This window comes from Polypterus senegalus, chromosome 13 (genome assembly GCF_016835505.1).
Source record: "Polypterus senegalus isolate Bchr_013 chromosome 13, ASM1683550v1, whole genome shotgun sequence".
In the NCBI taxonomy this organism is placed as follows: domain Eukaryota; kingdom Metazoa; phylum Chordata; class Cladistia; order Polypteriformes; family Polypteridae; genus Polypterus; species Polypterus senegalus.
This window is the reverse complement of record NC_053166.1, coordinates 110,612,072-110,625,052: the sequence shown is the minus strand read 5'-3', so window position 1 is coordinate 110,625,052 and position 12,981 is coordinate 110,612,072. Positions and strand designations below refer to the sequence as shown.

Here is a 12,981-nt window from a genome sequence, read left to right as displayed (position 1 = left end):
CCCCGTGTTTTTGCCATTGCCTTTTCACAGAATTCTGAACTTGAGTTATTTATATCGATTTGTATATTCAAAAAGGCATAATTCTGGGAAGAGTTTGGGGAGTGCCAGCAGGCGCGTGCACGTGTTACTTTTCACACTGACCGGTATTTATGAAGTGGAAGAATGTTGAAGTTGGCAAATGCACAGTTTTATGTATCTGGATTTTTTTGTGCATACGCACATTTCCTCTCGTCTTTATGCCATGTTTTAGTGTGAATTCTACACACACCATTATGCATGAGGCCCCAGGTGTTACAGATTGAAATCAAATGCATGTTTTTATTATATAATAGTAATAATAATAGCAGCTCACTACTCAAAATGGGGAGAATCAGGGCTTGAACCCACAACCTCTTGATTAGGAGGAAGCAGTTCTTACCTCTGCACCAGCTTAACAGACATGTCAGTTTAGTGTAGATGTAGATTGATATTTGGACTTGGATTTTTACTCATTGACAACACCATACAAATTGAATGTTTTTCTTCTTTGGTTATATTCTTGAATAAAAGCGCTATTGTTTTGGTATACTTTTTGTAAAAGTGTTTGAAATTTGGACTTCAGTCTTCACACATTATACAATTCACGTTTGCATTTTGTCATTACAGTAAGATGTTATGTGTTCAACCCTACTTTCTTGCCTCACATTTCCTGTCATCCAACAGGAACATACATGAAATGTATGCATTCTAAATAGATTATTCAACCTATACAATTTTTAACACCTCACTGCCAGATAGAGAGACTGTCTCGTGGTTGTGATGTGTGAGTAGGCTGCTCACTGCCGATCGACACATTTGCAAGACAAAGACACTGATGAGGAGGTTTGAAGCAATAAAGGTGGGCCGGGATTACGACTTTTTTCATAGGCTTCTGTGATTCTAGTGTTAATATTTAAAATTTAATACGTTTTTAAATACGGTTTTTGTTTTTCTTGCACTATAGCCTTTTTTAAAAAAGGCTTCCAGTTGCACCAAAACCTGGGTCCATGGCAATGGCTAGCATCCACCTGGGAACAAACATGGCAAGGGCAGTCATTAAGCGCTTTCCCATACTGGAACAACAAAAACAACAAAACAGAATGACAGCACAAGTAACAGGAAGAAAATAATGCACTATATGACAGTGCTACAACCATTGTGAAAACAGGCTTTTCTGACTTTAATTTTTAGCACTCTGCTCAGTGCATAAACAGGTTAATAAGTATTCCAAACTTAAAATTCAATTAAAATAGAGAATCAAACACCAATGGATTCCCTATCCTCTAATTAGCTACAGTTTCCAAAATAAAATCTAAACAACCACCAATGTAGGACAGTTTAGGTGCAAGCAAAAATGGAAGCTGAAACATTTAAAAAAAAAAAAAAAAAAAAAAGAAAAAGATTAACAGTTTGAAAACAAACCTGACTTTATTTATTAGAATAAGCAATATTCATTAGAATTAGAATATACAAAGTCCAAATTGTAAGTTAGGTATCTACAGGGAAAATAAAACTTGTAAGGTTTATTATAAAACACAAAATAAATCATGAAAGCTTCTTATCCTACTAGATTGTCATTGTGAGAGACTAGTTGCTGAAACATAACTAAAATGCATTACACTGATGGTCCTAAGTTTAGGAAAGGAGGGTCTTTGCAGGACAGTATTTTGTGACTATAAATTAAAATAATCGTCAAGAAGCAGAACACCACATACTCTTCAATCATACGACCAGAGAATCTATACAAATAGTCTCCTGCTTTTCTTTATTGCTCAACATTTACCATACATACTGAGACAATAGTTCTTTCCTAGAATCATTAATACTTAAATAACTTTATAAATATGCATTTAATTTCACACTGAACTATAAAACTGTGTATTGTTAGTGTCAACAACCAAAACTAAGCTACATGGTTATAAAGTGAAATGTAGAAGTATGCTTCCATGCAGAAAACTTCTACTGGTGTTGTGATCTTGTATGGAGCAGGGCCTAATAAAGTTAAACAGATTTCATATCAAAACCTTTAGGTGACATTAAAAAAAGGCAGCACTTAAAATTAACTGAGTAATTTATGCAATGTCTTTGGTTCTAGTTTTGAAATTTAAGCAGTATTTCCATTTAAAAGAAATCATACTCATAAGGCAGCTTGGAGAATATATAAAAGACACCAGAGGAACAAATCTATAGCCCAATGCAAATCCATCTGTAATGTACATTTCTGAATAGTGTGCCAACATCCCTCAGACCCAATTAAGCAAGAAAATAAAAATCCAGCAAATAAACTTCAGAAAAACGTCTGACTGCATATTGAAACCTGAAATACTCATGTAATGAGATTGTGATACATACTTACAAACCAGAGCCCTCCAATTAAATTTGTGAAACTACCAACAAAATGAACTACATTGCATAAAATAGCTTTTGCAAATCACTGTATTCAAAGGTTAAACAAAAATACATTTTCAAAAATATTAAAAATTATTCATACATCTTAAAACAATCTGCAAACCAGAAATGCTCAATATACTTTTTTATAACAGACACCTGTAGCTATAATTTGCACATTGTGCTGTTTGATTAACAACTTTAGCCAGCACTATCAGGAAGTTATGTAATTAAATGCTATCCATTGCTTTGAACTCGCTTAGAGCTTGCACTGGGTTAACATGTTTCTTCTGTGAGGCTCTTTTAACTTTAGTTTGGCCCTCATCTTGCTTTTCACGCTTAACAAGAGGCTTCTTTTCTGGTGCCTTCATCTTCCATGAAACAACTGGTAGGTTCAAAGATTTTATTCCCTGGGACTTCTGATATTTCGTGGATGCAACATAAGAAGCCTTAACAGTTTGTACCACAGCATTCATCAAATTCTTGGCAGCCTGAATTAGTGACATAGCGCTATCCACCTGCAATCAAAAAAAAAAAAAATTATTAATACATGCATCTTCTTTAGATAGTTTCAGTATGCATTAGTTTCGTTTGGTGTTCTTGCACCTGTTTCCTTCCTATTGCTGCTTTATTATTCTTCAGTTTTATTCTTGCAAATTCACAACAGCTTTAGCTTATAATTAGAGGTATTAACTCCTTATGCCCGAAGGGGTTTATGGCATTAGTGGGCTTAAATTACAAGGCCAAAAACAAACTGCTATTCTCCTTATGCAACAACAGAGTTGCAAATAGCCGAAGTGTAGTGAGTATAACACTTGAAATTTTTAAGTCTTTATATTAAATAAAAATAGTTGTTTTATACCAATATCAATTAAAATAAAACAAAAATAGGCATTTAGGAATTTCTCTCTTTCAAAAAAAGGATTTCGCAGTCCATAACCAAGAAATTTTATCATGCACAACCCAGAGAACCAGTTTTCTTTTCTAACCCCAAGCTGTCAGCTACCATTGTACCAATAATAGATTCAATATCCCATAACACTGCAATGTTGTACTGTTGGTATCACCCTTCTTGGAAGCATTTAGTCTCTTGCACATAAACAACCTCTCAAAACAAATATTGCAATTGCAGTTATATTTACTTTTTAAAAAAATTTATATTCTCTCGCATACAGAGGTTGTGTGATATCATAAGGATCTCTCCCTTTCTTTCCTAGAACATGAACAGGAAGTGGACAGTGGTGAACTGTGAGATGCAGTGCATTGTCGAAATATTCCAGGCCCTTGAGAACCAGATCTAGCATCTACTAGCATCACACCTGAGAATCACACCTGAGGGAACTAAAGGCTCAACTGCTAAAAAGAAACTTCTTCGGCAGCTGAAATTGTTACAAGTCACCTTCATTCAAAAACTTCAACCCAACACTATGCCACACACTCACTTGGCCAAGCAAGTTTTACCCCCTGCGTCCATCTGTAGCAACGACAAAGGATATCAGGCTGTTTCAGCTACAGTCATATGAAAAAGTTCTCTTAATTCTTTGGATTTTTGTCTATCATTGGCTGAACTTTCAAAGTAGCAACTTCCTTTTACTATATGACATGCCTTATGGAAACAGTAGTATTTCAGCAGTGACATTAAGTTTATTGGATTAACAGAAAATATGCAATATGCATCATAAAATTTGACAGGTGCATAAATTTGGGCACCCCAACAGTGATATTACGTCAATATTTAGTTGAGCCTCCTTTTGCAAATATAACAGCCTCTAGGCGCCTCCTATAGCCTTTGATGATTTTCTGGATTCTAGATGGAGGTATTTTTGGCCATTCTTCCATACAAAATCTCTCCAGTTCAGTTAAATACAATGGCTGCGGAGCATGGACAGCCTGCTTCAAATCATCCCATAGATTTTCGATGATATTCAAGCGAGGGGACTGCGACGGCCATTCCAGAACATTCACCCCTATGCATGAATGCCTTTGTAGATTTCGAACTGTGTTTTGGGTCATTGTCTTTTTGCGTAACTTCAACTTTGTGACTGATGCTTGAACAATTACCCTGAAGAATTTGTTGATATTGGGTTGAATTCATCCGACCCTCGACTTTAACAAGGACCACAGTCCCTGAACTAGCCAGACAGCATGATGGAACCTCCACCAAATTTGACAATAAGTTGCATCAGTTTTTCTTGGAATGGGGTGTTGTTCTTCCGCCATGCAAAGCACTTTGTTACGACCAAATAACTAAATTTTTGTCTCATCAGTCCAAAGCACTTTGTTCCAAAATGAATCTGACTTGTCTAAATGAGCATTTGCATACAACAAGCGACTCTGTGGCATGAGTGCAAAAAGGGCTGCCTGCCACAGATGTTCTTTGTGCAAATTGCACTGATTTTTAGAACTATGTACAGATGCACCATCTGCAGCGAGATGTTCTTGCAGGTCTTTGGAGGTGATCTGTGGGTTGTCTGTAAACATTCTCACAATCCTGCGCATATGCCGCTCCTGTATTTTTCTTGGCCTGCCAGACCTGCTGGGTTTAACAGCAACTATGCCTGTGGAATTCCATTTCCTGATTACATTCCTTACAGTTGAAACTGACAGTTTAAACCTCTAAGATAGCTTTTTGTAGCCTTGCCCTAAACCATGATACTGAACAATCTTTGTTTTCAGATCTTTTGAGAGTTGCTTTGAGGATCCCATGTTGTCACTCTTCGGAGGAGAGTCAAAGGGATGCATAACTTGCAATTGATCACTGTTTTTTTTTTTTTGTTAAAAGTAAATTATGCAGGCTGAGAGGGGTTCCCAAACGTTTTCATATGACTGTATGCAAGCAGGGGGCTCATTATCTCCATTGGCTCAGTCAAGCGTCACCATCCAGAACTGCTTTGACCGTCTACACCCTCCCACGGTGCTGGCAGTCCCTGGTGATGCATTTATTAGGGATTCAATTTATAACCTTAATATATCTTACCCTTAAAAGAAACTTGATTTCCTGGTGCTTGTGTATGAGAGAAGGAGAGGACCCCAGCACCAAAGAACCTCCTCTCCCTCTAACTAGAAGATTTGATGAATACTACAGTTGTCTGCCGGCATTAAACTACTGGCTGAGAGGCTTCTGCAAGGGACAAAACATCGAGTTTGTGGATAACTGGGATCTCTTCTGGGAGAGTGTTTCTTCAGGTGAGAATGTCTGTACCCAAACAAATTCAGCTCCAAGATCTTCTCCAAAAACATTTCTACGGTAATCTGTAATTTCTGACTACATAATTCTAATGCTCTCCATAATGCCTTACTAGGATGTCATAATTCTGTATTTAGCTCATCTTTAGTTGTGCACTGTATTAACATAAACCATAGTTTAAGTAAAAAACCGGGTTAATCACAATAAATGCAAATTAACTACTATTTCGCCTTTTGATGTGCACTGTATTAGAAATACAGGTACAGATGATATATTATGAAATTTGGACAAATTGGCAATAACTCAAATAACTTAAATCCTGGATTTTGTCATTGCTAAAGGATTAAAAGTTGAGGTGAAGCAGGTTATGGATATCGGTATATCACACCACTTTTTCATATTGTTTAACATGGAAATACTGATAACTATAATGATTGAGTAGCGTATTGTTAAAAGTTACTTTGATACATCTGCTGCTTTAAAGTTTGCCGATAGTCTAAACAATCAGTCTGTTTTGAATTGATTAAATTGATTTATGTTTAGTTAACGGCAAGGTGGAAAATTATGCTAAGGTGAGAGCTGCAGCTGACACAGTTGCCCCTGAAAAGACAGTTTCAGAAATTATCCAGCACTACTAGACTCTGGAAAACCAAAAGAGTGTCCAATTTAAACAACATGCTGGTGAGCTGAGCGTTAATGGTTTGGTGGGGGTGGGGATGGAGAAACTAAACTGATACTCCATTATGAAATATTGATAGCTAAAATAACTGAACGTTTTTTTGCTTTAATACTAGAATTACCAAAGCCTACTAAAAAACTTGTAAACCCAGCCCAACTTAAATCACTTCGCACCTCTCTGTCAGCGTCTTCTGTAATGTGTTTCGATAAGCACAAGCAGCCTGCTATTCCATCCCCCCATTAATGCAGAAAGTTCTCCCAGCTTAAGCCTGTTTACCTGCGTGCGAGTTGCCTAGGGTAAATAATAGATTGTTATTTGGAATACATGCATTTCATTTGTGTTCCGTGTCTACAACAATCTTTGTAAACACATCGTTAAAACAAAAGTTTTTCATGTTTTAGTGAAAACTGACAAAAATGTAGGCATGAACTGTATAATGTGTGAAGCCTGAAGTCCAAATATCAAATAAACACTTTCATAAAAGGTACAAGTATAATAAAACAAATGTGCTTTTATTCAAGAATATAATCAAAAGGTCGCCGCTTCGATCCCGGATGCCTCCATTTTGAGAAGTGAGCTGCTCTTATTCTGACTATCATGGAACAAAAACAAATTTGATTTGAGTCTGTAACAGCCGGTGTAAATTTATGATACTTGGTAAAGGTTAGTTGTGTTTTTTTTAATTCAGTTTTATTCTCCCCCCGATCTGACAATGCCGTTTTCACATAAAGACTTGCTATAACAGAGGAGAACTCAGATAAGGATAATACATTTTATTTATATGGCACCTTTCCCTTGCTTAAGGCGCTTCACAGAACCAGAAAAAAACAGCAGGGTATATGTAACATTGGATGCAATTTTTTTCCTGAATAGAACAATGAAACAAATAAAGCATTAAATAGAATAAAGGGCAATGAACCAGAGTAAAAATAATAAATTCAATGCTAAAAGAAAAACTTAATTTGTAATATAACAGACACACAATTTATCCTGAGCACCTGGACAGAGAGGTAAACTGAAAGAAAGAGCAGAATGTTAAGTTAAGGGCCTTCCTAAATAGATGACTTTCAAGTTGCTTTTTAAAAGAATGAATTGAGTCAGCTGATCTAATTAATTTTGGGATGTCATTCCAAACTCTGGATGCTATAAAGCTGAAGGCCTGGTCGCCCATAGATTGCAGGTTAATGTGAGGCACAACAAGATTGCTGGAATCAGAGGACCTTAGTAGGTGTACAAGAGCATAGAGATTTAGAAGGTCACTGATGTAGTTTGGTGCAAGGCCATTTAAAGCTTTGTAAGTTATTAATAGAATTTTATATTTCAATCCTGCAAGACACAGGGAGCCAGTGAAGGTGAAGCAGGATGGGTGCAATGTGCTCACTGTTGCTGGTTCGAGTAAGGACTCTTGCAGCAGAGCTTTGAATCAACTGGAGCGGTGATATAAGATTAGAAGGTGCACCTGCCAGCAGCGAGTTACAACAATCGATGCGGGATGTGATTAAAGCATGGACAAGTCTGTTAGCATTAGAAAAGGAGAGAGTTTCTTAATGTGGTTTATGTGGGCAGAATAAGAAAGGGAGTAATCTAAAATGACAACAAGATTCCTTGCTTCAAAAGAAGGTCTGATGAGATCACCATCAAGAGTTACTGAAAAGGAGCTCATTTTCTTAAGTAGCGCTTTAGTGCCAATTTGCAGGGGTTCAGTTTTGTTGCAATTTAATTTTAAAGAGTTCTGCTCCATTCAGGTTTTAATTTCATTGAGGGAAGTCATGAGCTGATTAAACTGATGAAGTTGCACTTTTGACATCAAAATAACCCAGTCCATACCTACAAATAATATGGCCAAGGGGAAGCATATAAATGCAGAAGAGGAGGGCCGATGACAGAGCACTGAGAAACTCCTCGTGTGACTGGCGCTGAATGGATCTGCAGTTGCCAAGACTAACAAACGCTTGTCTATCAGTCAAATAGGACTTGAATCACAGTGCCAGAGATACCCAGCATGTTCTCCATTCTGGGCAGTGGAATGTCATGTCTGAGAGTGTCAAATGCTGCACTAGGTCTAACAGGATTAATATGCTGGTTTGTCCAGAGTCTGCTGCCATAAGCAAATCAGTGGTTACCCAAACAGCAGCAGTTTCACAGCTGTGCAGTGCCCTGAAACCAGACTGAAAGGATTCCATCAAATTATTAGAGGTCAAGTAATTGGTGAGCTGGGAGGCTACAACACACTCAAGAATTTTTGACAGAAAAATTAAGTGGAAAACAGGCAGAAACTTGTTAAGATCATCACCATCAAGACTAGACTTTTTTTTTTAAAAAAACATGGGGGTTACAGAAGCGATTTTAAAAGTGGCTGGCACAAACTCAATGTCGAGGGATGTATGGATATATATGGATATATATGGATGACGGATTTATGTTAGTTGAATTATTTAGATCTTTAATTTTATTGCAGAAAAAGTGGAGGAATTTTTCACAGGCTTCAGTAGAGGAGGTAATTGGGCCACATGCAGGTTGAAGTAATTAACTCCAGAGAACAAAACCCTTGGGTTATCATGGCCCCTTTCTATTATTCTGCCATAACGTGTGTTCTTGGCAACAGTTAGCGCATCCCTGTAAGCCCTTTTATGGTCAGAGAAAGCCTGGATGTGAACAGTGAGGCCAGTCTTACGTGAGATTCTCTCACGGCGTCAGCCGGTTGCTTTCACAGATCGTAGCCCTGAATTTTACCATGGAGCTGAACACTTAAAGGAGCCGTTTTATCTAGTGCTGAATGAAGGGCTGAGTTATAGTGGTCAACAAGACTATCTAGTGTTGATGGAACAGGCGAAAACAGAAAAAAATCAGAAATGGATCCAGCAAAAACAGAGGGACACTAAGGTTTCAGAAAGAAACTTGAAGTTTACAGGTAAGAGGAGGGAGAGGTAATGAGACAGTGAAAAACACTGCTTTATGGTAGAGAGCCCCAAATCACTGATATAAGTGTTGCTGACAGATAATCCATATGTGCAGATCAGGTCCAGTATATGACCACCAGAGTGGGTGGGAGAATCAACCTGCTGCACCAAGTCATTTAGTTTACATGTAGTAATGTCAATATGGATGTTGAAATCGCCAAGAAGAATGACTCTCTGGGAAATTGAACTTAAGTCAGATCAGATAAAAAAGATGCAATGTATTTCGGGGGACTATAGACAACAATAAGTGAGACAGGACCAGATTTTGTTATTAGCTTAAGAGCCAGACACTCGAAAGACAATGGACCTTCAATGGGGATTCTTTTGATGTTTAATTTCGATTTAGCAATTACTGTGACTCCTCCGCCCTGTCTTGAGCTGCGAAGCTCCGTGAAGTGAATGTATCCGGGCGGGGTCACCTCTGTGACAGATGTAAAATCATTTGGCTTTTGCCAAGTTTTTGTTAAGTATAGCAAGTCAAGGTTTGAGTCTGTAATGAATTCTGATAGCACCAGTGCTTTGCCATTAAGAGATCTTGAGCTAAACAATGCAATATTAGCCGATGTGTGTTAACATATTGTAGATTTGGCACACTGACACCGACCTATTTCAAAGACCATGAGTAGGACGGTGTATTCCTGGGCAAATGCTGCGGGTGAACTTAATTCACAGCCAAGCTGTGGTGGCTATCTGACCTGCGATGCGCGCGAGCTGCAAGCAGCAGAAAAAGCATAGTAGGAGATATTACACAATGCACATGAAGATACCAAAATATGGAGGTTCCAACATACAGCCACATACATATAATGCTGGGTATTAAAAGCGGGATCGTCCAGAGCCGCATCCAGCTGGGTGTAAACCTCAGATCATTTCTTAGTCATTGAGCACGAAAAGGAGGAATTAAGAGCAATCCAGTGTATAAAATATAATCAAGACAGACCATTCCCGGATCATAGATCAGGGTCCAAAAAAATGTTCATAGTGCTCGTCCAGTGTGCCACAGAAACATTCGGTTGTCCCTGAGGCTGCAAACCCAGTCAAGGCAAACTCCATAAAAGTAAATCCATATTAACACAGTTTGAGTCTATTGCATCCATAAACTATACATACAATAAAAAGAAAGTGAACAATTGCAAAAAGTTAAGGTTTAACACGAATTTTAACGAGAGCTGTTGATAACAGGGAAGAGCGGCAGCAACATGCGTGTGCCAGCGTCCCCTCCACTGATTGATGAGGGTTCTGCATCTGAGAAAGAGAACAGGAGCCCCCCCCCCTCAAGAAACATCCACTCACACATTGTGCGCAGCTGCACAAAGGTGAAAAATGGCACAGTTTGGATGCAACAGGTCGGGCGTATTCCTGCCAGTCAATGAGACACACGCATGTCCTTCAAAGAAAAAGCAGCACTTACAAAGCTCGCCAAGTATCGTGTCCTGTTTTTGATTATGTTTTCTGATGGTATTTAAATGAAAAACATTTACATGTGACTTACATAAAATCCAGATCGAATGTCATTTAATCATTTACCTTGATTTATTATTTACACTTCATGTAAACATTTTGTCAATTGTTACTAAAACATGAAAAACATTTAACGATGTGTTTACGTAGATTGTTGTAGACATGGAACACATGAAATGTATGTATTCCAAATAACGATATATTTCCCTATACAACTCGCACAGACTTCAGCTGAGAGAACTTTCTGCCCTTTCTGCACTGGTGGTGGGGTGGGGCTTTGGGATAGCAGGCTGCTTGAGCTTATTGACACATTTACAACACAAAAGACTCTGACGGAGAGGTGCGAAGGGATTTAAGGTGGGTTGGGATTTTTTTTGTAGGCTTTAGTAATTCTAGTGTTAAGAGGCAGTCCTACTTCTCCAAAATTATAAATGATAATGCTGGCAATTCAATAGTTTTATTCTCAACTACCAATCTTCTAAACCCAGCTCAATGTAATGCAACCTAAAAAGTACTAATGAACTTTAGGCTTTCACTATATTTTTTTAAACAAAAAATTAAATTAGACATAACAGAACACACCCCCAATGTTAAATCCAACTGAACTGCAGTATTCCATTTTAAGAAAGTCAAATAATTTTGAAAGAAAGAATGGATCTATCTGAATTACGTAAAATAATTTCTCAACTGAAACCTTCCACCTGCGTCCTTCACCCAATACCAACAGTCTTTTACAAAGAAGTCTCTGATGTCCTATGATCGGGTACTTGACATAGTGAACTCATTATTAGATATGGGTGGGGTTGGTGTCTTTCCTGACTGTCTTAAGACGGCAGTTGTCAAACCTCTGAATCAGAAAAATAATCTTGACTTTTCTGTTTGACAATTTTAGACCAATTTCTAACCTGCCTTTTAGTAAAATTCTAGAAAAGGCAATCATTACAAAATAATTACTTGATTAAACATTCTAATCTTGACAAGTTCCAGTCAGATTTTAGAACAAATCACTGCACAGAAACTGCACTGGTTAAAGTAGCAAATAAGTTGCGGGTTAATGCAGATAGAGGTCATACATTTGTTCTTGTTCCGTTAGATTTGAGTGCAGCATTTGACACCATTGGTCACAGTATAGTAAATAACTTGTGGGTTAATGCGGCTAGAGACTGTACATTTGTTCTCATTCTCTTAGACATGAGTGAAGCATTTGACTCCATTGGTCACAGTATTCTTATAAATACTGGCCCTCACCAGCATCACATTAAATTGGTTTTAGTCGTAACATTCTTTGTTAGTTGTGGTGATTATACCTCAAAAACCCATGAAATTTTATATGGTGTACCACAAGGATCTAATTTGGGTCCACTGCTCTTTTCAATCTATGTGCTTCTATTAGGTCTGATTATCTCAAAGCACAAGGTGAGCTATAACAGCTATGCAGATGACACATTTATTGATAGCACCTGATGACCCAGACACTCTTGGCTTTTTGATCCTACGTCTTACTTGCATTTCTGAATCGATGAGCAGCAATTTTCTCAAACTAAGTAGAAAACAGAAGTCTTAGTGAGGGTATTAGAAATAAACTCTATCCCTTTAAAAGTCAGAGTAAGAGTTTATGGCAAGTTATTGACTCTGACCTAAATTTTAAATCACATATTAAATCAGATTACAAGAACTGCATTTTTTTCACTTTAGCTATATTCCTAAAGTTAACTTCAAGATGCTGAAAAATTAGTTCACTTTTTTCCAGACTAGATTACTATAAAGCACTCCTTACAAGACTGCCTAAGAAAGACAACCTGTTACAGTTACTGCAGAATGCAGCATCAAGAAAAAAAAAAAAAAAAAATCTGAACACATTTCACCAGTTCTAGCAACATTACATTGGTTACCCATGCCATTTAGAATTGACTTTAAAATACTGCTAATTGTTTACAAAGCCTTAAATAATGTCACCCTGTCCTATTTTGGAATATTTGTCTCCTTACATTCCAAGTTGTAATCTCAGATTTTTCAATTGAATATCTGCTTATAATTCCAAGAACCAACCTGAAAAGAACTGGCGAGGCGGCTTTTTGCGGTTATGCACCTAAAATCCAGAATATTTTACCAATAGAAACTCTCAATGCTAACTGCTAAAACCCCATTATTTTAACATGAAAGAATCTCATGTTACAAGTCTCTGTCTCGTGGGTCTTCATTCCAAAAAGTCTCCTCAAAAACCCCATTATTTTAAAATGGCTTTTTTGTAGCTACATTTTAGTGGTATCATATAGTAGTCTACAGTA

General features: G+C 37.5%; 1 protein-coding gene across 2 annotated transcripts in view; it reads right to left on the bottom strand.

Moving 5' to 3' along the window:
* Positions 1–1,431: 1,431 nt before the first annotated feature.
* ctnna1 (catenin (cadherin-associated protein), alpha 1) overlaps positions 1,432–12,981 on the bottom strand; it is a 205,777-nt gene continuing 194,227 nt past the window's right edge. For both annotated transcript variants that reach the window (XM_039775526.1, XM_039775527.1), the window contains exon 18: positions 1,432–2,924. In XM_039775526.1, coding sequence (XP_039631460.1) covers positions 2,637–2,924 — 288 coding nt within the window. In that variant the 3' untranslated portion in view covers positions 1,432–2,636. The remainder of the gene's footprint in view (positions 2,925–12,981) is intronic.